The sequence below is a fragment of the Pseudopodoces humilis genome, chromosome 17 (assembly GCF_049639895.1).
Source record: "Pseudopodoces humilis isolate 2021_Gansu_Grassland_sample_001 chromosome 17, ASM4963989v1, whole genome shotgun sequence".
Classification (NCBI taxonomy): Eukaryota; Metazoa; Chordata; class Aves; order Passeriformes; family Paridae; genus Pseudopodoces; species Pseudopodoces humilis.
The window spans coordinates 389,531-414,439 of NC_142216.1; the positions used below are offsets into that span (position 1 = coordinate 389,531).

Sequence of the window (24,909 nt, forward strand, 5' to 3'; positions counted from 1 at the left end):
TCAGGGGGAACCAGCAAGTTCGGTAGAGCGAGCACATGAACCCGCGGCGACATCTTGGGGGGGGTGCTCTTAAAGGGACAGCGTGCAGGCGGGAGCACTCCCCGGACAGGCACACCGGGCTCGTTTCCCCGTCCCCAGGCGGAGCAAGCGGCCGCAGCGGTCGCTCCGTTCTCACTGCCCCCCACTCTCCTTCTCTCCCCCATCTTCACGCTAGAAAAGGTCCCGGTCTCCCCCCGCCCGCTGCCTTGGTACGGCCTCTGCTTCCCCCGGCCGCTCCCGCTGTTGGTACGGCCCTTGCCGCCCGTCGTGAGCGGCAAGATGGCGGTGAGTCGGGGCTGGACGCCGGGGCTCTGGGGCTCCTCGGGGACTCGTGGCGTTCCCTGTCCTTTCTCGCCGCCCTCCTCAGGGTCACTTCGGCTCCGCGCTCGCCGGGACCAGGGTCCCATGGCGGCGTGCGCGGGACCTTTGCCCGGCGGCTGCGGCCCCTTGGAGTAAAGGTCTTAGGATTGTCATCGTTTTGGTGGGAAAAAGTTAAATCCTCGACCTTTATGAGTGCAGAATGCGTGTGTCTGTAACGTGTGTGTTCCTTAACAATTCTTGTGTGTTACATGGTGAAAGAATAAGATCATTCAATACTTGCCGTGTGTTATGCGATGAAAGAATGAGGGGAAGGGCTATCGAACACGGATTTAATTAAAATCGCTTGGAATGCTTTACCTGACGTTTCACCTGACGGCTCAGTCCGTGAACTACAGTTCGAGTTGTTACCAAACCCTTTCCTGGCACAGGGAGTGCTGTTCTCACTTTACGTCAAGAGGAGGATGCATCGCATGGGTTTACGGAGAGGCTGGAATAAAAGCAGAATTCTCTGGGTGTTTTCACTTACGATTTATATCCTCTTCTGTCTCCCCAATTCGGATCTCTCTGAGTAACCTTTACTGGCAAGATGGGCAGTGTGTCCGTGCGTGTGTGTGTGTGTGTGTGTGTGTGTCTTGGCTACTGTAGAGTCTCTTGCCATGGAAAATGGTTGTTAACTTTCCTATCAGATCTTGGGTCCAGCTTCAGAGGGCTGGATTTTGGGATGCAGGCTTGCAGTCATCACTGCTGCTCTGCTGAGAGGTTGTGCAGTGCTCTGGAGCAGTGCAGGGAGATCAGGAGTGGTCTGTGATAGGTTACAGTTCTGTTATTTCTTACCCTGTTCAGCTAGACTTCTCTTCCTTTCTCGTTGAACAGGAGCGTAAAGGAACAGCAAAAGTGGATTTCTTGAAGAAGATTGAAAAAGAGGTCCAGCAGAAGTGGGACCATGATCGAGTGTTTGAGATCAATGCTGCAGACAGGAAGGACCAGAGGAGGTATCATTGTACTTGGTTTTTTTACTGCTTGAAATGTCTTTTCATTCAAAATGTGGTGGGGGGAAAAGGTGGCCGCTTTTGTAAGGAGCAGTATTCATGGCTCAGCTGGAGGGACTTGCTCACAAGCTGTTGATGTTTCTATAGCTGATGACATAAAGCAGCTGAGTACGTGTGTGGCTGAATTCCAGCGGGATGAGAGAAGGTTTTGCATTCCCTGGCAGTGTCAACACCCTCTGTGGTCCTAAAACCAGTTTCCCTTTGGTGACTTGTGTTCTTTGATCTGGAGGTGCCTGAGCCCTCGCTGCTCGGGAGGTTTCCCTTGGAGGGAGATTGCTCTGTTGGGGAAGACCACATGACTCTTGCTTTTATTTGTGCCCCAGAGTAAACCCTGAGAAACTTGTTTATCCTCTGGGAATGCTTGGAAGCACAGTTCTTTCGGAATTGGTGGGATCTGTGCTCTTCACAGGTGTGCAGAGGCTGCCTGGGGGAACGGTGTTAATCCTGTGGGAAGCTCTTTGACTGGAAAAGCACTGACCTTGGCAGTATGAGGTTAATGTTTGGTTTGTGGGAAAGTCAGACTAAACCAAGATAATAACTGAAGTGCTGTAACAGGTGGCAGGTTCTTAAACTGTAGATTTTGCAAGCAAACAAATGACTTGGCCTTTATTCCTGCACGTTAATGGATCGAGGGAGTGTGTGAAGGGAAGAGACAAGGTGTGAAGCAGAGTGCAAAGGTAGAGGTAGAAATTCAGTGTCCTAAATGTAAATATTTTCTTAGCTGCTTAGAGAGCTCAGGTTCCAACTGCGTAATAAGTCTTTGAAACACCCTGCAACAATATATCCGTGTGAAAGGAGTGATTGCTTGCGGAGTGCCCTTAAAATCTGAAGTAAGCCTTTGCTGTAATTAATTTACAGAATTTGTTAGAATTAGAATTTGTTACCTTTGGGAACATGCTATATCTTTTTCAGTGTTTCTGTGTGATGTCACTCATCTGTGGATTTTCTCTTTAGTGTTTATTTTTTAAGATGATAATGCCTGTTAGTGTATCAGCTCTTTAAAATCAAAGACTCATGTTACTGGCAAGGAAAATACTTTGACATCACTGTGGGCTGGTAATACCTGAACACACCAGTTACCTGTTTCACTCATGTAATGTCTGATGGTCATTTATAGAGCTAATTATGTGTTTTAATTCTTTGACTTTCTTCTCAGCAAAGGGAAGTACTTTGTTACTTTTCCTTACCCCTACATGAATGGCCGCCTGCACCTGGGACACACATTTTCCTTATCTAAATGCGAGGTAAAAATTCTCCTTTGCTGATACCTTTAAATACTACTCTAGAACAAATGCTGATTCTGTAGTTCAGTTTTGAGCTAACAGGATGCCATGTCAATTCCTTTATAGCTTTAGTAATTAAACTTTTAATTAAACTCAAAACATTTTCAGTAGGAATATTGCTAGCTGAAAGGAAATTCCATTCATGTGATTTTTAATTTGATGAGGTGTGGCTGCAGGTGTTTCCCCTGTTCGTTCTTTGAAATGAGATATTTAGGAGATGCTGCTCAATGGCTCAAACTTCACAAGAGCTCTTTTGTTTGTGCTTGCTGTGCTCTGTGACCTGTTTGGGAGGAGATTTTGGGTGCTAGTGGGTAGGATTCCACAGCAGCCCTCGTTTTGCACCCGTTGGTCTCTGGTGGAGCCAGCCTGGGAGCCTGGCACACCGTGCAGCCCCAGGGGCAGGCCTGGAAACAAACTCCAGTTTCACCTTCCTGCCAGAGTTCCCCCCAGCTCTGTCACCTGTCAGTGGCTGCAGGTTAGAGAAGGAGTCACAGCTGTGTTTGGGTAGGTGCTGGCTCAGCCTGGGGCTGCTCCCATTTCAGCTGTTCCATTTTCCCATTTTCCCTGTCCGTAGTTTGCAGTCGGGTACCAGAGGCTGAAGGGGAAGAGCTGCCTGTTTCCCTTTGGGTTGCACTGCACGGGGATGCCCATCAAGGTGAGAATTTTGCAGTTGCTGGGGATTGTTTCTGATGGGGTTTTTATCCCTTGGACTGACTGGAGCCTTGCTTACTGTCCATCCCCAACATCACCTTCGTTTATTTAAAAACTCACCAAGACAGTGTGATTTGGAACCTGAATTTGTAGTAAACATGTTGTGCTTGAGCTATAACATCACTTTAGGACACAAAGTGCTGGAAAACTGATTTTTACCTGTGGTATGTTTTCCTTTGCAATAAAATCCTTACAGTAAACCTCTTCCTGCCTGGAAGGTTTTCTGGAAGTGGCAGGATCTCCTAGATGTTAATGCAAGGTCCAGAAAAAGTTTAAAGTGTGGAATGCAATATGTTATCAGTAAAACCCACTCCTTGGCTGTGATTGCAGCCAGTGCCCTGGCTGACACACTCCCAATAACTCTGTTCAGGCTTGTGCAGATAAGCTGAAAAGAGAAATGGAATTGTATGGTTGCCCACCTGAATTTCCTGATGAGGAGGAGGAAGAGGAAGAAAATTCTGGTAAAAAAGAGGAAGAAATTATCATCAAAGACAAAGCAAAAGGCAAAAAGGTAAAGTATAAACCAAGTCCTTCTGGACTGAGGGCTGTGCTTTCAAAACTTTGGTGTGCACATTGTAGGCTTTTCCTCCTTTGAGCTCATAGAAACCTCAGTACAAAGTTTTTTATTGTTTTTGCTAAGGTAGCTGAGTTACCTCTTGAAAAATGTGTTGAAAAATGTGTTAACTGCATGGTTCCAGGGATACCATGTTAATGCATGAACCTTTATTGGTAAGCTGATGCACTCCCTAATAGTTTTCTGAGAAAAAAAACAGATCAGGACCAGAGTAATACCCTCATTTTTTTCTCTCTTTTAATTTTTCTAATCCATTCATGGAACATTCATAAGCAGGTTGTAGGAAATAGCCCTGCTTTTTCTCAGAGGTAGAGTATGTGTATTCCTGCTATTCTGGTTATTGTTTTTTAAGTTGGTATCTAGCCAGTTCTGTCTAGGAGCCTAGATAGGCTCCATAAGACCGTCCAAACTATTTTCATTTGCCAGGTGTTTAAATGAGATTTAGGATTTTGGGAGTATCCCAAAGCAAGGATACTTTGAGTCAAGTCTAGGAAAAGTTTAGAGGTGCTCTGTATGTTGTTTATGTATGCTCAAGAGATCGCCCCACCAGAACTGCTGGGTTTGGGCTTCTGGCTGCTCTACAGCACAGAAGGTGTCACCTTGTCTGGGTCACTGCTGGGGAGAGACAGGAGATTCTCAAGGGTCAACAGCTGGGAAAAGTACCATGAACAAAGTGACAGCAGCAAAGGGTTTTGGTACAGGGGTGCAGGCCTATCCACCTTTCCATGGTGCTAAAACCCATGGGTTTGAGCAGGGCCTCAACACCAGACAATTCTTTGCCAGGTGGTTGTGGCAGAGCCTCTGCAGGTGTTTTGGATATTGACATGGAACAGCTGGGAAGAGGAAGGTTAGGGAATGAACAGTGAATACAAGGTATGGTAGAATGGAAACTCTGTGAATACGGGGTGTAGAATGGAAACTCTGATCAATTACCCTCACTGTTAGAGGGAGGATGTGAGAATATTTGCATTAACTTGTGTGTCTGGAGTCAGAAACCGTTACATTAACAGAGGCAAATGCTCTTGTGACAGGACTGTGGGCTTCTTCCTAATCCCAGTTGTTCTTTCAGAGCAAGGCTGCTGCCAAGACTGGCTCTTCCAAATACCAGTGGGGGATCATGAAGTCTTTGGGTCTGTCTGATGAAGAAGTGGTCAGTTTTTCTGAAGCTGAGCACTGGCTGGATTATTTCCCTCCCCTTGCTGTCCAGGATCTGAAGAGCATGGGATTGAAGGTGACTCTGGGGGATCCCAGCCTCAGTTATACAGGCAGCCATACCTGTATTGTTACCGTGTTGGTGAATGTGCTGCTTCTCCTGGAGATTTTCTGTGTAATTCCAGCATAATTCCAGCAATGTTTCTGATATTTATTGTATTAGTCATTTAATGTTTTACTGGCCTTGGGTGATAATTAAGTGCTTTCTTATGTAGAGCTTGTAAGTCTGTACAGTGGTCACAGCTGGACATGAGTCCAGTAAAGACATTATGACCTACGGTTCCCATGTGAGATAACTTGTCTGTAGTCAGTATTTGACAGTAGTTCCATTTAGCATCACATCTTTCTTCTTCCTAAAAGAAGAAAGAAGACTTGTCCTGCTGACAACAGATTTTTGAAAATGAAATGAAATAAAGATGATGAAACAAGGCAGTGCTGAAATTCAGCTTGAATGGTTGGTTAAAACTACTGCAAAACCTCTAAATTTCTCAGTCAGTGGAGGGACCTCAAGTCTTTGACATCTCTGCTCTGAGAGCAGGCACGGATGTGTGTTTAAGCTTACACCCTTTATGGGATGTGTACTTGCATTATCTTTTTTGAGAGAAAGCTCTTTATTTTTTAAAATAATAGTTATGGTATTATGAGATTCCTTTGATTTCTTGGTTGTGCTTACTTACTGGAGCCTCTTACCCATTTTCAGGTGGACTGGAGGCGTTCCTTCATCACGACAAATGTCAATCCCTACTATGATTCCTTTGTGCGGTGGCAATTCCTTACACTAAAGGAAAGAAATAAGATTAAGTTTGGCAAACGGTAAGCTGACGCTGAGCTCTGAGTTTTTGGGAGCGTGGCTAAGCTCAGCTGTACCAAAGGCAGAGCCCTGTGGCACGTCTCTAGAGCGTGCTTTTAACTCACATGAAACCAGAATCTTTCATTGCTGGTGCTCTGCCAGTGAAGTGTAGTTGTTGTGCCAACAAAGCACGTGAGATTTGTCTTCTGGGTTTTGTTTTCCCATGGGTACCAACTCCAAGCAATAAAGGGTCAATTCTGAAAGCTCTTCTGAAAACTGATGGAAACAGATCCACACAAAATACGAAAATTACCATTGAGGTCTTTTTTTCCCCAGAGAGCTATATATTTTTCTTCTTGCTCTATACAGTACTTTACTTACTGCTAAATGAAAATACACCTGTTTTCTAGATACACAATTTATTCTCCTAAAGATGGACAGCCTTGCATGGATCATGACAGGCAAACAGGAGAGGTAATATTTTTACTTGATGCTTTGACGCATTGCTTATGATCCTAAATACTGAATGGAAAATAAATTGCATCTTGGAGCCAAACATAATTTGGGTGTGCAGAGTCACTGGCTCTCAGCTGTCAGTGCATGTGAAAATTGAATGAACACCTCTCTTGAGCAGATCTGTCTGGAGCTATGGCTAGTATTTTCCGTTGTAGCTGGTTTCTGTGATCGTTCGGCAGTCTGTGCCAGCAGCATCACTCCATTGTGTTATCTGTTGAAACTAAATAAACAAGCTGTTAACTTATATGTTGCTGAGACAGTGTCTGTGACAAGCTTTTGGCTGTAGGAACACAGTATAACCTCTCTGCAGTCTGCATTTTAGTGAACAGCCTTTCATATGAGTGGAAATAAGATTTACTCTGACAAAAGCATCGGTACCTTAAATAGCGTTTGGATTAGGTTCCTACAGAATAGAATTTATTTTCTTTCCTGCTCAAGTGAGATTTATTTATTGATTATTGCATTGTTTGTGGGAATTGTAGGGTGTTGGGCCTCAAGAATACACGCTAATAAAAATGAAGGTGTTGGATCCTTACCCTGCAAAATTGAGGTAGGTCTTGACTTTTTGTTGCAGATGGGCTCTGTTCCCTGGCCAGAAATGACCATTGAATTGAACAGTCTGTTTTGCCTAATGCAGAGTTTAATTTCACCTGATTATTTCCATCACTTCAAAGACCTGGTGAGAATTTTGAGCTGCTCTGTTCACTGTGTCTGCGTGGAACTCAGGATGGAATAAAAAAAAAAAGGGAAAGAAAATGGAAAACCCACAACAAATTAATGACCCACTTTTGTTGCTTAGGAAACGTTGCTTGAAAGTTAATGTTAGTTTAAAAGCCTGTTCTGTATGATCTGGAATGATTTTATTTTGGTAACTTATCTGATACTTTTTTCCCCCCAGTGGCTTGAGAGGAAAAAACATTTTCCTGGTGGCTGCCACGCTCAGGCCAGAGACCATGTTTGGCCAGACCAACTGCTGGCTGCGCCCAGACATGAAGTACATCGGCTTTGAGACTGGCACTGGGGACATCTTCATCTGCACCCAGCGTGCTGCCCGAAACATGTCCTACCAGGGCTTCACCAAGGACAGCGGCGTCGTGCCCGTGGTCAAGGAGCTGATGGGAGAGGTGAGCCTCCTGCAGCGTGCTGCTCAGGCTCAGCTGCTCCTCTGGGGCTTGTGCCTAGAAAGGTGATGGTGGAATTCTCATTGTAAAGAAAATACAGGAGATATTACAGAAATTTTGGAGTGACTGAAATCTTTAGTGACAAAGGACACAAGCAGCAGGCAGCTTCCTTGGCAGCCAAGTCACAGCAGCTGCGGGGAGGATTACCTGGTGCACTTAGCTGGGAACAGATGTGTGATGTGGTGAAAGGATAGTGTTAAATAACACTTTTCTGCTTGCTGGGAAGAGTGAATGGAAAGGCAGGGGGAAAAGTAATAACTAGAAAGGGTTATGTGGAAAAGGCTTTTGTTGGTACTGACATTTCCAGTACATCTGTGTGAATGAAGCTTTCTTAGCTGAGTGGTGAATGTCAGTGGTTTTGGGCTTTGCTGTCCTTAACCTGTGTGCTTTGTGCAAGTGTCATCAGCGGTGTTTATTCATCCTGATACAAAGCACCTTCTTCACAAATGCTGTTTGCATCCCTTGATCTCCATTCACTACAACTTGTCACCATTAAGAATGAAGTAGAAAATATGTTTTTTTTCCTTTGTTAGTAGATATGATGAGAATTCAAGAAAATTAGTGAGGTAGAAGACTGCTGCCACATCTTGACTGCCTCCTGTCATTGTGTGAATATCTTGACAATATGCTTTCCTTTCTTTGTTTAATGTCACTTTTAGTCTGGCTTCCTAAGCCATTTCTGCCTCAATGCTGTTGTGCTTCAGATACTTGGAAGCAAACTGTGCTTCTGCTTCCTATGCTTTCCCAATTCTACATACTAGTGTTTTTCTTGGCATTTGGCATTTGACTTTTCTACCAATAAATAACTTGTATCCTGTCTCAAATAGCACCACATGTTTTCATATGTACTTCCTCCTTGTCCATCTGTATATAAAATGTATTTAATGTGTTTGTAATGTGTCAGGAAAAGTTGCAGGAAATTTGAAGAATATCAGCCAGGGGAGCTTACTCTGCTAGGCTGAAAGCCCCTGATTTACTGTAATGCTGTTCCTTTGTCCTGCTCAGGAGATTCTTGGTGCTGCACTTTCGGCACCCCTCACCACCTACAAGGTCATATACGCCCTGCCCATGCTCACCATCAAGGAGGATAAAGGTAATTCTGCAGCAGGGCCTGTTGGATGGGCACTGGTGTTCGGTGTGTGGGGACTAATGCTTCCATCTGTTTATCTTGGCTAAGGAACTGGAGTGGTGACAAGTGTTCCCTCGGACTCTCCAGATGACTTTGCAGCCCTGAGAGACTTGAAAAAGAAGCAGGTCAGTCTGTTAACTGAATTGTTTCTGTTTCCCTAGTGAAGAGGGTCAAAAGTGAATATCCAGTGGGTAAAACGAGACTTGCTTCAATCGGCATTTTGCCGTTTCTAACTTTAACTCAAAGCAGTTAAAAATAAATGAAGTTTAAACCAACTGAGCTAGGACAGATGGGTTTTTTTTCAGGCTTCAGGTCTGAGTTTTGGATGATAATCGTGTAACTTGTGCTGCATGTTAAAGTAGAGAAGAGCACCGGTGAAACAGAAATGAATTTCTATTGTGGAAATGACTTCTAAAAATGAGATTAAGATTCTCTACGAATTTCAAATGAAACGGAAAGTGGTTGTTACTAACTGCAGGAGTACATCAGCATCTGAACAGCTATCCCTGGCTACTGAGTTTTTGTCTATTCATTTCAGGGTAGAGCAATACCAGTTTTGACTCTTCTAAAAAATGTAGATGGTTATGTCAAGGAATCACCTGGAAATGAGGTGGGGACTGAGCTCAGTTGTCAGAAAGGGTGAGAAGGCAGGGAAGTGGTTTGTCTGATTTGTAATAAAACATTATGTACAAAAAAGACACTCTGATAAAAACCTTTAAATCTAGAAGACTTTATCTATTGCTTTTTTTTCTTCCACCTTTCAAGGCTTTGAGGGTGAAGTATAACATCAGAGATGAAATGGTCCTGCCATTCGAGCCGGTGAGTGCACCCAGACTTGTCCATCTACAGCACATAACGTGTTATGCTCGCTGATGAGAAACAAACCAGGAGCTGTGCTCCAGAGTTTCTGTTTAAAGTCAGTCCTTCTCAGCTGAAAGAGCTGGAAAACTTTCATATTGTATGAAAAATTTTCATGTTTTCCTGTAATTACAACATTTGGTCTGTTAAGGGTTGCAACCAAGATTTGTTATTCTATGCTGTACTTCAGAGAGAAAGGAAAGTATCGGTTTTTATGGGAATTACTGTTTTGGGAAATGAAATGCATCATTATACTGATAACCTGTTGGTTGATTAAAACTCAGTGCCCTCATGGCCAGAGCAGGAGGGTACGTGTTCAGTGCTAAAAGCTGGAGTCCCTCACTGTTGGTTCCACACGCCAGCTCCAGTCCTGGGGCAGCTCGGTGTGGTGTCATGTCACAGGATGTCACAGTCCTGGGCAGCTCAGGAGTCACCCTGGGGGCTCCCAGAACTTCTGGGCGATGAGTGGAATTGCAGCCATGTGTTTTAAGTCCTGTGTAACTTGTGTTACCTTGTAACATCTTGTGTTAGATGCAGAGAATGTGGAGAGCGAGCAGTGGGGTGCAGGAGGAGTTTGACAGCCCTTTGTTTATTCTCAGGTGCCCATCATTGAAATCCCAGGTTATGGCAGCCTTTGTGCTCCATTTGTCTGTGATGAGCTCAAAATCCAGAGCCAGAATGACAGAGAGAAGCTTGCAGAGGCCAAGGAGAGAGTGTACCTGAAAGGATTCTATGAGGGAGTAAGTAATATAAGATTTGGTAAGTGGTTTCTTGGTGAGTTTAATTAGGAGGAAAAAAAGGCAGGCAGAGAATTAAAAAAAGAAAAATCTCAAGAAGGAGGGACAGTATCCCTTTTTTCCTTAAAAAGTTCCAAAGAACTTTTCATTTAGACTCTTCCTGCAGAAAGGTTCTGCAGTTGGAGGAGCGATGTAGAATTGGAGAAAGTTTCCACTCATACGTTCCTGTGTTCTCTGAGCATTATAACCTGAGTGATAACCTTCTGGGGAGCTGATCCATTTTTTTGCAAGTATAGGTAGGGAAACTGATATGAAATGATCAAGGTGTTATTGTTTGCAGATTTTTTTGTTTTATTTTTTGTGTTTGTTTTGGTTTGGTTGGGTTTTTTTTCCTTTTTTTTCTCCTGTCTTTACCTCATTTTGCTCACAATTTATATTTCTCAGCTGTTCTTCTGTAAGAAAGCAATAGTTTTTATTTCTGACTCTTTGGAATCTGTCATCTATGTGGATGCTGACATATGCAAACTGGTTTTGGGTAAAGATGACTACACATAATGAAAAAACCAACACCTGTATTCTTTATTTTTTGCATGTCAAAGATTGCAGCACCTGCTACTTCCTTATATTGATTTGAACACCTGTGGCACCTGTTTCTTGCTAAGTTTTGAAAAAAATCATCTCCTGTGCCCATCTTTTACAGTTGATGTTGGTGGATGAATACAAAGGACAGAAAGTTCAAGATGTCAAGAAATGCATTCAGAAGCTGATGTTGGATAAGGTAGGTGACAGAGTGCACACAGCTGCCTCTGAATTGTCTGTTTTGTCCTTTTTGCAGGGCTGAGCTGCCAAAGAAACCCCCGGTGTGGTTCTGCAGCCCTCAGGGTGCTTTGGGTCACTGCAGAGAGAGGGACCCGGTGTTCTTGGGCTGAGCAGCTTAATTAGAGTTCTCTAGTTCCCTGCCTTATTCTGTCACCCTCCCTAGGACCTGTTCTGGTGGTCCAGTTTATTCTTTAGCTGTGAGGATACTGCAAGCGTAGGACCTGAACTGTCAAATCTCTTTCAGGCCAGTGAAGGGGATGTGATGTGCAAATGCCTGTTGCTGGGCTTCTCTTTCAGAAAGCAGAGAGCAGTAAGCAAACAGTGTTTGTGGCATCCCTCTAATGAGGCTCCCTGATGAGGATTGGGAGTGGGAGAGGCTTCAGGCATTTAGTCATTATTCCCTTGTTGTTGTGGCATTGTTATGTCCAGATTATAATGGATCAGCACGCATGGTGTGTGCAAGTAGATTTGAAGCTCAGCATCCCATTTTCCTTTGCCTTTCCCTCTCCCTCTGTCCCCCAGAGTTTCCTAGGAGCTGTTTCAATCAGTGGGCATAGTCAGTGGGGAATAGTTTGTGCTTATGTCCTCCTTTTCCTCGTGCTTTCTGTGTGAAGTGCTGTGAGCTGGCACCTTAGAGAAGTACAGAGTCAAGCCTTGCTTCATTTTACCTGAGGGAATACTGAGGAGAGAGCCTGGACAGTGGTGAGAGCTATGCAGTAAATGCTATAAACCAAATTAGAATGGAGAGGATGCTTTATAGTAAATTTTCAGGATTTTCAATACTTTGCTAAAGTACTTGAATCTCAGCTTTCATTGCCCTTTCAACTCCTAGGGTGAAGCCATGATCTATATGGAACCCGAGAAACAAGTTATGTCGAGATCTGCTGATGAGTGTGTCGTGGCCCTTTGTGACCAGTGGTAAGTGAAACAAGGCTGTAGTTATAAAGTTGCTCCAGTTGTACACTACTTCTCGATTGCTTTATAACAGTAAATCTCTCCTGTCTGTAGGTATTTAGATTATGGTGAAGTGAGCTGGAAGAAACAGGCATCAGAGTGCTTGCAACATCTGGAGACGTGAGTTATGAATGTGGCTGTAGAGGAAAATGACTTTGCTGCTGTTGGTGGGGTCAGAGAGGGCTGCAAGCAGTAAGAGCTTCTTTCTTACAGGTTCTGTGAAGAGACTAGGAGAAATTTTGAAGCTACCTTAGGCTGGCTACAAGAGCATGCATGCTCCAGGACGTATGGCTTAGGTAAGCAAAGCATTCCTTTCTCAGTGGGTGCCTCGATTCATTTGGAAGGCTTAAATGCTATACAGCATCCCCAGTGGTATAGGGAAGTGTGGGAACAGCATTGTCCAACTTGTATCTTGGCCCAGCATCCCAGGGAAGTTGTGCTTTGTTGGAAGTGCATGGGGCTGGTAATACTTGCACTACTACAGGCAGTCCGTGCAGCATCTTGGTAGCTTTTTGCCTGAGCCATTGATTTGGAAGGGAGTTCAGAAGAAGGAACTTACACCATTTCTTGGGGTTTCTCCTTGAATTCTGATTAGCTTTCATCTTGTGTAGCCTGACATGGGACAGCTGCTAGAAGTGCACTATAACCCACAGCAGATGTTCTTGAGCTGAGCTGTGTCAGGAAACAGATTGAAAATCAGCAACTGTTTGCTCTTGAGTAAATTTTTCAAATGCATAATTTAATTTTTAAGCCAAATATTTTTAAAAGCATAAGCCTGAGTACTAATGTATGTATGTATGTATGTTTATGTGTTCCACTGAAAATCCTAAGCCCACGAGTGTTTGTGGGCCCTGTGTGGGGTGGGGTGGTGCTGCTGGTGCCTGACACAGCCTTCCCCCTCCAGGGACCCGCTTGCCTTGGGATGAGCAGTGGCTGATAGAGTCCCTCTCCGACTCCACTATCTACATGGCCTATTACACCGTGGCTCACCTGCTGCAGGGAGGGAACCTGAGGGGCCAAGGAGAATCTCCTCTGGGCATCAGGTAGGGAGAGTGAACCATTAAGTTCTCTTGTTTAAGTGGGTGTGCTTACCTCATCAATTGCTCTGCAGAAAGACTTGCCAAGGAGGCTGAGTCTTTGTGTCTGTGTGTAAAAAGCATCTTTATTAAACTTAACCTACCATGAGCTGAATTAGAACAGGTCTGCAGAGAGGCAGTAAGGAAAGAGAGGAGTGTGATAGGGAGTGAGACAAAGAGAGAGGTCAAAGCCCCTTAGCAGGTGCTAACACATAGCAAACTTTGGCTTGAAAGTATTTAATTTGGAATGTGTGCAGTATCCGGTGCACTCTGCTGCAGTTCTGAGGGCCAGAAATAAAAATCTCTGTAGAAAGAAGAAGGATATGTGTTAATGCAGCCTAGTGGCTGCAGAGCTGTGGGTATCAGTTGCATCTCGTCATTATTTTCCTTCAGATTTGTGGATCCTACCTCTGGTAATTGGTTAAGATGTGTCTTTCAGTAAATGTTAATTTTAAATGTTCATTCAATTCGAAGTGGGAAAAGACCACAAATGTTTTCCATGTAGGAGGCAACCTTGAGCTGTACAGCAGTTCTCTCCTGTGCTGCTCTTTGGCTCTGGGAAGCCAGAAGGGATGGCACCATGAGACGTACCAGTGAGGGGCTCTCAGTGTTCACTTAAGGTCACAGGTGGTGCTGAGGCTTGGGTGGTGATGTTTGAAAAGAAATTATCAGGTTTACAGGATATTCAAGATTATGCTTTAATTATTAATCACTTTTTCTTTATGCGAGTCTTTATGTTTTATTGGGAAAATCTCAAAGGGCATTTGAAGCAGGGCATGGCTTGAGCAGTTCTGAATTTGTTTCTGACATTGGATTCACTCACCTGAACTCAGCTAAAGGCCCTGGACGCTCTGTCCATGTTTGCTGATCACGTGGACTGTGCTGTGAGAAGGGAGCAACAGGTTTAAGCTGCCTTATAGAAAGTGCTGTGGAGTGTGAGGAGCTTTTACTGACTGTAATGTGGAACTGATTCTGTGCAGGGCACATCAAATGAGCAAAGAGGTTTGGGATTACATCTTCTTTAAGACGGCTCCATTCCCTAAAACTGATATTCCAAAAGAAAAGTTGGATAAGCTGAAGGAGGAGTTTGAATTTTGGTATCCCGTGGATCTCAGAGTTTCTGGCAAAGATCTTGTTCCAAATCACCTGTCCTACTACCTCTACAATCACGTGGCCATGTGGTCAGAACAAAGGTAAGTTGGGATGTCACTCTCCAGGTAAAGCTGGAGAGTTTGCAGTTCTGTTACATTTGGTAATGACTTTTGGACTGCACAGCATTAAGAATTGTGTTGAAAATGTATTTTTTCCATATTGTAGCTTTGATACAGTTGTCTTTAATAGAAGCTACTGGAAGGGAAGGGTTTTTTACTATTATTTCCCCTTGTTTTTCTGCATTATCTCCTCCTATGGATTTCTCAGTGTTGAGTTGTATTCTTGCACTGGAATTTATTTGACTTTATTATTAAGTCTCCTTAATTCATTCTCAAGGATGGTTAAAAGAACCATATATACTGCCATGGGCTGTGCAGGACTGGTTGAGAATCTTTGCCCATCGCAATGATGCCTTTATGGTGAAGATACTGTTTGCATTCCCTTGGACCTGGTTTAGGGGTTGTGTACAACTGTACAGAGGAGAAGTGGGTTTCTGATGTATAGTAAGGATGATTGTGGGTAGTTTAATATCTCCTTCCTTCACAGGCAGAGATGTGGACCCAGCACTGTTGTGTGCTCTTGGGAAGTGCCAATCACTGGCCTTTAAATTAAAAATATCTGAACAGAGGAAGGTGATGTAAACGAACTGTAACTGCAGGTGCACTGCTCCCTACCTTGCATTTCAGCAATGATAATCCTTAGCCTTTATACTGTAGTTCTTTTCATCTTCAGAGACACTCCTCAATATATTTAAGACAACCCTTAGGTATTTTTTTTTGAAGATTCCACTTGAGGTGTTCATCTCAAACTGGAACATAAAACGTTTGTTTCCTTTTTTAAAAAGATAAAATGTATTTACTTGGCCAAAAGATTTGTATCTTGTCTTCGAACAGAGAAAAGTGGCCAGTAGCTGTGAGAGCCAATGGACATCTGCTCCTCAATTCCGAAAAGGTACAGCGAAGTTTTGTGTGACACGGCTTTTGTGTTGTCAGAACAGGCATTTGTTAGCCAGACTGGAAACTTCTGGGATGTAAGCAGGGGAAATAGTGACATTTCTTCTTTAGTGCCCTCCAGCTCTTCATTCATTAGAGGTAAAGACTTGCCTTGCCTGTGATTCTATGTAGCACTTTCTTTTAAGTCAGCTCTTGTGTAGTCTCACCAAATTAGTGAAGACTTCAGTGCAGTTCTCTTAAGTTCTAGGGTAATATAGAATATTTATTTATTTAACTAAAGTTTAGCTTTTTAGAGCATTGGAGTAGGTGCAGTGAGAGGAAAGTTTGTTCTGACACTGGAGTGAATTAGAAGTGCCTGAACCCAGGAATTAGGCCTTGGAAACTGTCTGATACGAATCAAAACCCCCCGAAACGATCTCTAATGGAGTCCTTGAAAAAATCAATGCAGGGTGATCTGAAACTGCAAGTTTTAAAGTAGTATATAAGTTTAATTTAGGGAATTTCTGGGATTTTATTTTGTTGCTGAGTGCATGCAGAGTTCAGTCTGCTTTTGCTGTGAGACCTAATTCAGATTTACCGAAGTGCTTTTTGCTGTGATTCATGAGAAAATTGTTTGCCCAAACCCTTGCTGGGTCTGTCTTGCTTATCCACCAACACAGGGGATGTGTGAGAAAACAAACACTCTTATCTTTCTTTCAGATGTCTAAATCGACAGGCAACTTCCTCACCCTCACTCAAGCTGTTGACAAGTTTTCTGCAGATGGTGAGTGCGTTCTGACCTGCATCTGATTGTCAATTATGCCAGAACGACTAAAATGAGTGTTTTGCTCTCAAAGGAGTTTATTGGAGTATTGAATGGCAATAAATCTGCCACTTACCACCTGCTCTTGTTGAAAAGATGAACTCCACTTGGAAGAATGGCATATGTGTTAGCACACCTGGTTCAGCCAGGAGTTGCTCCTGGGGCTGAGCCCTCCAGGAGCAGCCTGCTTGATCTTTCTGTGTTCACTGAGGAGATCAGAGCACAGGACAGGCTGCTGGTGTGTGTGGGGTGGGCACAGATTTGTGTCCTCTGTATCCACGTGTGCCATGCTCCTGTGCTTTGGGCAGTGACTGCACTGGTCTCCTGGCGTCTGCCTGCTCTGTTCCCGAGGAGGGCAGTGTTCCTCTCCCATGGGAAGGGCCTCCTCTGAGGCATCCCTGGCTGGCCAGGCAGTCTGTGACCTGTGCATTTGTTAGCTGCAGCTGCAGTGGGCTGTCACGGGGGCAGGAGCACGGCTCCACGGGTATCGGCCGGCTCCTGGCACCCAGCCATGGCAGCTGATCCCCTTTCCTGCAGGCATGCGTTTGGCCTTGGCTGATGCTGGGGACACTGTTGAAGATGCCAACTTTGTGGAAGCCATGGCAGATGCTGGTATTCTTCGTCTCTACACGTGGGTGGAGTGGGTGAAGGAGATGATTGCAAACAGAGACAGCCTGAGGAGTGGCCCAGCCAGCACCTTCAATGACAGAGTCTTTGCCAGGTATGGTACAAAGGTTGACAACACAGTTTGGGCCAGGTTTTCCCTTGCAAGGAGGAATCCTGTAGTTTTTGGTTTTTTTTTTTTAAATTAATGAATTCAATAAAATGGAGCTCATTCCAGAATAGGTTATGGGCTTTGGCTGCACTGGTGATGGTTTTACAGTGTTGCCATTATGTGAGGCAGACTGTTCAGTATTGATGCTGTCACTTCCCTCCCCAGTGAGATGAACGCAGGCATAATGAAGACGGACCAAAATTATGAGAAGATGATGTTTAAGGAAGCTCTGAAAACTGGCTTCTTTGAGTTTCAGGTAGGAGGTGTAAGAAAGTGACACCCGGTATTTGTTACTTTGTGGATTTCTTTTGATCCTTCTGTCTCTGATCTTTAATTATAAAGCTGAATTGGAATCAGAATTGTGTCAAGAAACAAGAGTACTTCAAAGGAATAAATGTGGAATTGTAGAGGTCTGCTTGTGTCAGTTTACAAAGGTCCAGAGGAAAGCAAATGCAATTCTGCAAATAGTCCTGATGTTTAATACGAGCAAGAAGCTGCTTAAAAACAGACACTATTCAAAAAGAGTGTTGCCTTTCTTTATATCTTTTTGTGATAAAGGACTCTTCATAAGAAATCCAGATAATGCATCAACAAAATTGTTTGGAAGCATAGTGCTTTTTGATATCCTCCATAAACCATGTCTCCAGAGTGTCTGCCGAGCCATGCTGCTCCATTTAATGAATTACACACACTCCTTCATGTGGCTGCTTTGAGATACTCAGGAGTAGGGTTAAATAGGCTGAATTATGTGTAATGATAGATCATATTCATTGCCTTTTTCTTAGTCCTTATTAGTATCTGTATGTAAGTTATTTGGGATGACAGCACCTGACACACAGCTGTGGATGTTTTTGTCTTTTATGTTTGTGCCAATAAACAGTTTTTTAAAGTACCACATAAATGCAAAAATCCAGTAGCCAACTGGCAGAGTCGCATGTGGGTGCTTCAGGAAAATGCAGTTCTTAGAAGTCAGTAATGGATTATGACAAGGTGCTCACGTTCTGAAGGCGTGTTGGAGCCCACAGGTGTGTGTGTGTGTGACTCTGGGTGTCTCTCCCTGGCAGCACAGGGCTGATGGCTGTGCTGTTGTTCCAGGCAGCAAAAGACAAGTACCGGGAGCTGGCCATCGAGGGGATGCACAGGGACCTGGTGTTCCAGTTCATCGAGGTGCAGACTCTGCTGCTGGCTCCCATCTGCCCCCACCTTTGTGAGCACATCTGGTCCCTGCTGGGGAAGGTACTGACATTTCAGTTCTGAGCTTTTATGGATTTCAGTGACACCCATGTCAGGCTTACCGATATGATTCGTGTAAAAGTAGAAGAAATGTGTCAGAATCCAAGGGGTCATACTGGCTCATTGTCCCTGGGACACAGTGACGGGTCTGTGCAGTGATGATATGTGCAGCATTAATACAGTGACTCTCATTGTCTGCTTATGTAGAGGTGATCTAAAATTAAGTGAAACAATGCAATAGTCTTACAGTTCTGTGTAAAGCCTAGTTTTGATGTTTTTTTAAGCCCTCTGCTTGTAGATGGCATTCTGTAGCCATCTGGTAGTTGTGATTGGATGTATAGCCCTGAACACGCTTGCAAAGGAGTGCTTGTCGGCCACGTGCCCACTCGTGTAGGGTGTTTTGGGTAGGTACTCACTGAGCTCCCGGCTGGCTAGGCTCTTTTCCAATCAAGCTCTAATGGTTGGAAACCCAGCAGCTAAGGTGTGTTCACCTCAGTGCTTCCCTGTCTCGCTGTGCCCAAAGGCTGACTCCATCATGAGGGCCTCGTGGCCAGCAGCAGGGCCCGTGGACGAGGTGCTGATTCGCTCCTCTCAGTACCTGATGGAAGCAGCTCACGACCTCCGCCTCCGCCTCAAGAGCTACATGGCACCTGTGAAGGGAAAGGTGAGGCTCATCTGTTCGTGTGCCTGTGTGATAGTTGTGTATTGCCTAGGCACTCCTTCCTGACTTCTTTTATTTCCTCAGAAAAGTACCAAAGAGCCTTCCCAGAAGCCTTCTCACTGTACCATCTACGTGGCGAAGAACTATCCACCGTGGCAGCACACCACCCTGTCTGTCCTGCGCAAGCACTTCCAGGTGCTCTTCCCCTCCTCTGCCCTCCAGCCGCTTGCCTGCTCTTTGGGGGCCCATTTTTCCATCTCTAGAAAGTTTATGAGCTGTACCTTGTTACCAAATTATTTCTATAGGTTAATTTTCTTTATGCTTTTGCAACTGTCCAGTAAGTTTTGATGGTTAATGAAAATGTCCCATGGACTGGCATTGATTTGACAGTTGCATTTCGTTGGTTTTGACACTCTGAGTAAAAATGTGCCTGTGCTCTGTTGTTTCTTCCATTTGTAAACGGTTAGCTTTTAAATATTCTTCTTTACAAGTATATTCTTGAAGAAACGTGGTTGACCAACAGGCTACTGCTGCCTTACTCTGCAAGTGGGCTTAGAAGCTTTGTTCTAGCCTTCGAGTAAGTGTATACCACTCAGCAGTGTCACAAGAAGTACCTGAAGTGGAGTTAGTCACAACTTATGTGGAACCAGCACAATTAGTCTTAAGAGGAAATTTATTAGGAAAGCAGAAGGATCTGTGTTTCTGGCATGAGGAAATTGCTGAGAGTGGCTTTTGGGATCCTGATGAGCCACGCTCAATTTGAGAACACCAGGGTTGTACATGATAGATTTGGGCGTCCTGACTGTTCCAGCTTGTGGCAGAGATAAACCAGTATTCCTCATGTGGAATTTGTTCTTGGGGGTATTCACCTTTGGGTATTGCATAGGTTTTTTTTTTTTTCTGTATTAGTGTTAAATGCTGTTTGGGTTTCAAAGGGAGGAGAAAACTCTCTGTGGAATTAGTGATGCTGACAAACCTTGCTGGTATTTATGGGAAAGCAGGAAAGGTATGTGATATTGAAGGGCGAGTTTTTTTCATGACAGCTGTTCTCTTTAATGCTTGTTCATCCCTGTTTAGGCCAGTGGAGGTCAGCTGCCAGATAATAAAGTAATTGCCAGCGAGCTGAACACCTTGCCAGAGCTGAAGAAGTATATGAAGAAGGTGATGCCTTTTGTTGCCATGGTTAAGGTAAGTGTCAGAGGGACAGTTCTGGTACAGAAAAGGCTTTTGTGAATGCAGTGTCTCCCCCTTGCCCTTTGCTTACTTGGCATCTTCACGGGTTTGTTTCTAAACATCTTGTACATCTCTAGAAGAGCTACATAATAAAAATGTCTCTATGTGAATTAGCCCAGGTGAGCTCTGGATCTGGCTGAGGCTTGCTGCTTTCTGTGCTTTTGTGGGTATAATTTGTACTTCAAACATTCCTGGATTCCTCTGTATTTGAAATGTCTCCTATTTGACTTCTCCAGTTTTTCATGCTGAAATGAGCCAAGTGTTGCTTTGGAGACATAAAATGTGGAAGCTAAGAATAAGGCCAGAGCTGATTGATTTCAGTATGTTTAAGGGAGGAAACAACAGTTTGTTCTGAGCTTTGAATGGAATTGCGAATTTTGTGTGTAATTCTTACGTTTATCACTTAATATTCTGGTAGTCCCTTATTTTCCCTGAGTCATGTGAGCCTATGAAAATCTTGACTTCCATTTCTTTAAAGAAACTTTCTTGTGCTTGCTGTTGCAGATGAAAATTGAATACAGCAAGCAGGGAGAGCCAAGAAGCAAAGAATTAACCTTTTTTTTTTTTTTTTAAAGGGGGGGGTGGTCACAGTGTAAGATTTAAAACCTTTTTGATGACTTTTCATGATCTGTAGAAATTGAGAGGGATTAGTAATGGAAAAAATCCTAATGAGTGTAAAAACAAAATTACTTTTTCTCCTTAAGCTTTAGCTTAATTTTTGAAATGCACATAATAATGTCTTCTCTTTGTAAGCTTTGTTGTGTTTTCTAAGGGGAGCTGTTCTTTGCCGTCTCTGTGGGGTTGTTCTGACTGTTCCTTTTTTTTTGTGGGAGCTTGGAAGCCTTCAGAGGAGCAGAGCACAGAGCAGTTCTGGAGCTTAAGAACAGCAGGGATGTGTTAGATGCACTGATCCAGCTGGGAAAGGTCAGACGAGCTCTCAGTCCTAAGAGTTAGGGCTGAAACATTGCTGTGTTTTGGTGTCTTTATTCTGGCAGCAGTGAGTGATCCTGAGGCACATGGGGAAGGAACTGAGCCTTACCTCAAATCCATTTTTTTTGCTTCCAAAGAGCAGCAACCTCTTTCCCACAGAGACATGGAAACATCTGAGCTTGGACTCCCCTGAGCAGTGTCTTTCTCTGAAACCAATTATTCATCAATTCCAGGGTACAAGGAGCACTTCTGCTTGTGCTTCCTACTCATCAGAGGAGGGCTGAAATGTAGGAGCACCTCTGTGATTTACAAAGGGAAGCAGTTCCGTGTTAAAAGGGAGTCTTTCACATTAAACTGATGAGGAAACCAGGAAACCGCAACCGTGCTGAGGCTGACAAAGCAGAGCTTCAAAGGAGACAGCTGGCTCAGCATGTGAGAGCCAGGCAGGGGCAGATTAAACTCCAAAGAGGAAGTTCTGTTTTAGTTAAAAAAAAAAAAAAATGGTGTGGTTTTTATACTGCCTTTAATACAGTGTCTCTTGTGACTTGCTGCTGGCTTTCTGGACTAATTAAGTTACTTTTATGTTAACTTACAAAGTGGTTGTTATTTCCCTGCAGAGAACTCGCTGTGAGCACGTCCAGGTGTTGTGGGCTTGTCCTTTATTTTAAACTGGGTCATAAGCCTGAGTTTCCTGCTGTGAAATACCACTGAAATGCTGACTGATTTTGTGAATTCTCAACCTACACATTAAGTAGGGATTTAAATAACTGTGAATGTCAAACACCATTTCAATTCTATATTAAAAATGTGTTCTAATTGCTCTTACTCCTCCCATCAGTGTCACCAGCTCCCTGTAGAAGAAGCCCTGTTACAAGAAAATTATTGCTCCAATGTTAATGTTGTGCCAGCAGAGAGTTCTCAGATTTACAAGCCTATTCTTTTCGTGACTAATGTGGACAGTTTGCCATTTTGAAGCATCGTTTTACTTGCAGCTTTTAGAGGGTTTTAATACTTTTTTCCACCCCCCGACAGGAAAACTTGGAGAAAAATGGTTCTCGTGTTCTTGATCTTGAACTGGAGTTTGATGAGCGTGCAGTGCTCATGGAGAACATTGTCTATTTGACAAATTCCCTGGAGGTTGGTACAGACTTGGCACCTACTTGGCATTTATTGGGACGGCTGGAGCAGCAGCCTTCCCTAAGACTCTTTACGTTAACTTCTGGGTGTGCATTGCTCAAGTAACAGTTTCTTACCAGCTTTCTGTTTCCATTTGTCAAAGAAGCGTGTCTAGATATGTTCAGTGTTGGTGTGGAGGTACAGGGGTGGCTGTGCACTACAAACATCCCAGAAAACAGTGCTGGTTTTCACTGGAGAACCGGATGTAGCTGTGGCAGTGATGTCCACTGGCGCTTTTGAGGAGACATTTTTGTCTGAGCCAGTCTGTTCCTCACACTTCCAGCTGAAGAAATGAGAAGGAGCTGATTCAAGGCCAAGCAAGACCAGGCAGTCCTTGGGCACCTACACTGGCGTGTTGCCTGCAGCAGGCTGTCTTCCCTCAGCAAGGGAAGGCTCTGGGCAGGGCTTTTCACACTGTGCTGTGTAGAAAGGCATCCAGTCTGGTGGCAGCTGTGCTGCTTCGTATGATGAACAGAATTTAGTTTAATAGGCAACGTGGTAATGAGGAGACATCAGGCGCGTGGTGTTAAAAAGCCCCAAACAAACAAAACCAAGCAACCCCAACACCAAAAGTCAAAATTAAAAGCCATTTTTTTTTTTAAGAACCAGAAGCAATATGTATTGCAGAGCTGGATGTGACCTGTACGGTATGAAACAAGCATGACTTTAGTGGGCTCATCCCATGTCAGAGCCAAGCTGAGAGCGAGCAGCAAGTTTTACTGTCAACTGTAAATCCTCAAAGCCCCTGCCATGGGGGAGGGAGCAGCGTGTCCTCAGAACAGGGACACGCTGCTGGGAGCAGCCAGAGGGGCTGGGGGTCCCTGTCCTCGGGGGGGGACTGACAGTGGGGTCTCGGGTGCCTCACACAGCAGGGAGTAGGTGACCCTCAGAGGTCCTTTCCAAAGAAGGTTTTGTGGGTTCAGGTGTGCTTTTGTTGCTTTATGTCAGTGCAGGTTTGCTTTCCCCTTTCCTACGTGAACAGATGTGTGATGGGGCTGTAACCTCTGCTGTTCCCTCTAAAGCCATTAAACTCCTGCTTGTCCCCTCCTCCCCCATTTTTTCTTTTACAGCTGGACCACATTGAGGTGAAATTTGCTTCTGAAGCAGAAGATAAAATCAAAGAAGACTGCTGTCCTGGAAAACCATTTTCTATATTCAGAACTGAGGTAAAATCAGAAATTCAGGTATTGGAAGTCTGAAAACTTGATTAAAAAACTTAACTTGAAACTTTACTTTTGTCTGGGTTTTCTTAAAATATGCCATTTAAAAACTGATCAGACATGAATGTTTTTCAGGTATGAATATTTTTAACTCTTGAAATAAAAATGCCATTGATTTCCCTTAATACGTCTTAAACCCTTGTTGCACTTTGGGCCTCATTTTAGAGTTGGGGCAGTGCTGGTGTCCAGCGTGGCCAGGCAGGTTCTAAAGGGATTTTATCCCTCTGGAAGATTTATTAACAGCAGATGTTTCATTTGGTTTAGTTTCATGTTTCTCCTGGGGGATCACGTGCACAGGTTCTCCTTTAAGGTCTGGGTTGTTTCTCACAGCCTGGTGTGTCGGTGTTTCTGGTGAACCCTCAGCCCTCCAACGGCCACTTCTCCACAAAAATGGACATCAGGCAAGGGGACAACAGGGAGACCATCATCAGACGCCTGATGAAGATGGACAGAGGGATCAAAGGTAGCCCCCAGGACAGGTGTAGAGCTGTGCCACCTGCAGAGGGGGTGCTCACAGGGCTGTGACAGGAGTTCTGCCAGCTCCTGGTGCGGGAGCTTTGGGAATGGCTGGAAATGAGTGAGATGAAACAGGGACTCCCTCCCTGTCTTCCCAGAAGGTGTCAGTGTGCTGTTGGGCACAGGCCTGGAGGAGGCTGCACTCACAGGAAGGTTTGGCTGAAGGGTCCCAGGCTCCTTGGTCTGCTTAGCAATATTATTAGTCTGCCTTTTGATAAGGAATTGCATCAAAATCAACCCTCGCCTTCCTCTTCCTCACAGTCTCTGCAGTTCATTCCTCAGAAAATGAGGAATAACTGTTCGCTTACTCAGACCTGTCCTGATCCAGATAAAGCAAATTCAGTGCTTGGAATGTGGTATTAGGAGCTGGTGTTTTCTGTGTGTTTATCCCCCTTTCTGCTGGGAACTCGCTGTGTAGCCACTGAAGGACGTTGTATCGGTGTAAACCTTTAACATGAGAGATGAGAATCTTATTTCCTTGGAGCAGGTGTGGAAGTTCCAAGGGTTCAGCATTGCTGTGGTTAGCTCTGTTTGGTGCTGTGGCCTGTGTACAGCTCCCGTGGCCTGAGCAGCTGCTGTCTCTTTGCAGATCTCTCTAAAGTGAAGCTGATGAGGTTTGATGATCCCGTGCTTGGGCCCCGCCGTGTTCCAGTCCTTGGCAAAGAGGAAGCAGGGAAAACTCCTATCCTGGAACAAGCCATCTTCCACATCGACCTGGCCCGGAGGCACGTCTGTGTCACTGAGAATGGCCTGACGAGGGACATTGGGGACACAATTGTTTACCTGGTTCATTGAACTGGTGTGTAACTGGCACTGAGGAGGTTCGTGGAGGGACTTTGAATCATCTGTATTAAACAAAGGGAGAATTTGTTCTGTACAAAAAAAAATAAATAAATAAAAATAAATAAAATAAAAAAAATCCACCCAAACCAACCTGAGTTTGCATTTGAGTTGCTTCTGCTCTTTTAAACAGGGATTTTTATAAAATTATTTTCCTTTGGTGCTTTGG

The 24,909-nt window shown here is 44.2% G+C and overlaps 1 protein-coding gene across 1 annotated transcript; it reads left to right on the plus strand.

Annotated features, from left to right (window-relative positions):
* Positions 1 to 165: 165 nt before the first annotated feature.
* LARS1 (leucyl-tRNA synthetase 1) lies at positions 166 to 24,829 on the plus strand. The gene is made up of 32 exons (XM_014253257.2): positions 166 to 324; positions 1,234 to 1,352; positions 2,566 to 2,653; positions 3,267 to 3,347; positions 3,774 to 3,914; positions 5,047 to 5,208; positions 5,890 to 6,002; positions 6,390 to 6,453; positions 6,978 to 7,045; positions 7,394 to 7,619; positions 8,682 to 8,769; positions 8,854 to 8,930; positions 9,571 to 9,624; positions 10,263 to 10,403; positions 11,101 to 11,178; positions 12,052 to 12,137; positions 12,228 to 12,293; positions 12,387 to 12,469; positions 13,078 to 13,216; positions 14,230 to 14,442; positions 15,295 to 15,352; positions 16,054 to 16,117; positions 16,694 to 16,877; positions 17,097 to 17,187; positions 18,027 to 18,167; positions 18,688 to 18,828; positions 18,910 to 19,020; positions 19,903 to 20,013; positions 22,021 to 22,125; positions 23,235 to 23,330; positions 23,715 to 23,847; positions 24,490 to 24,829. Exons 1-32 carry the CDS (start codon positions 319 to 321, stop codon positions 24,693 to 24,695), a joined length of 3,534 nt encoding a protein of 1,177 aa, XP_014108732.2. The 5' UTR covers positions 166 to 318; the 3' UTR covers positions 24,696 to 24,829.
* Positions 24,830 to 24,909: the final 80 nt, after the last annotated feature.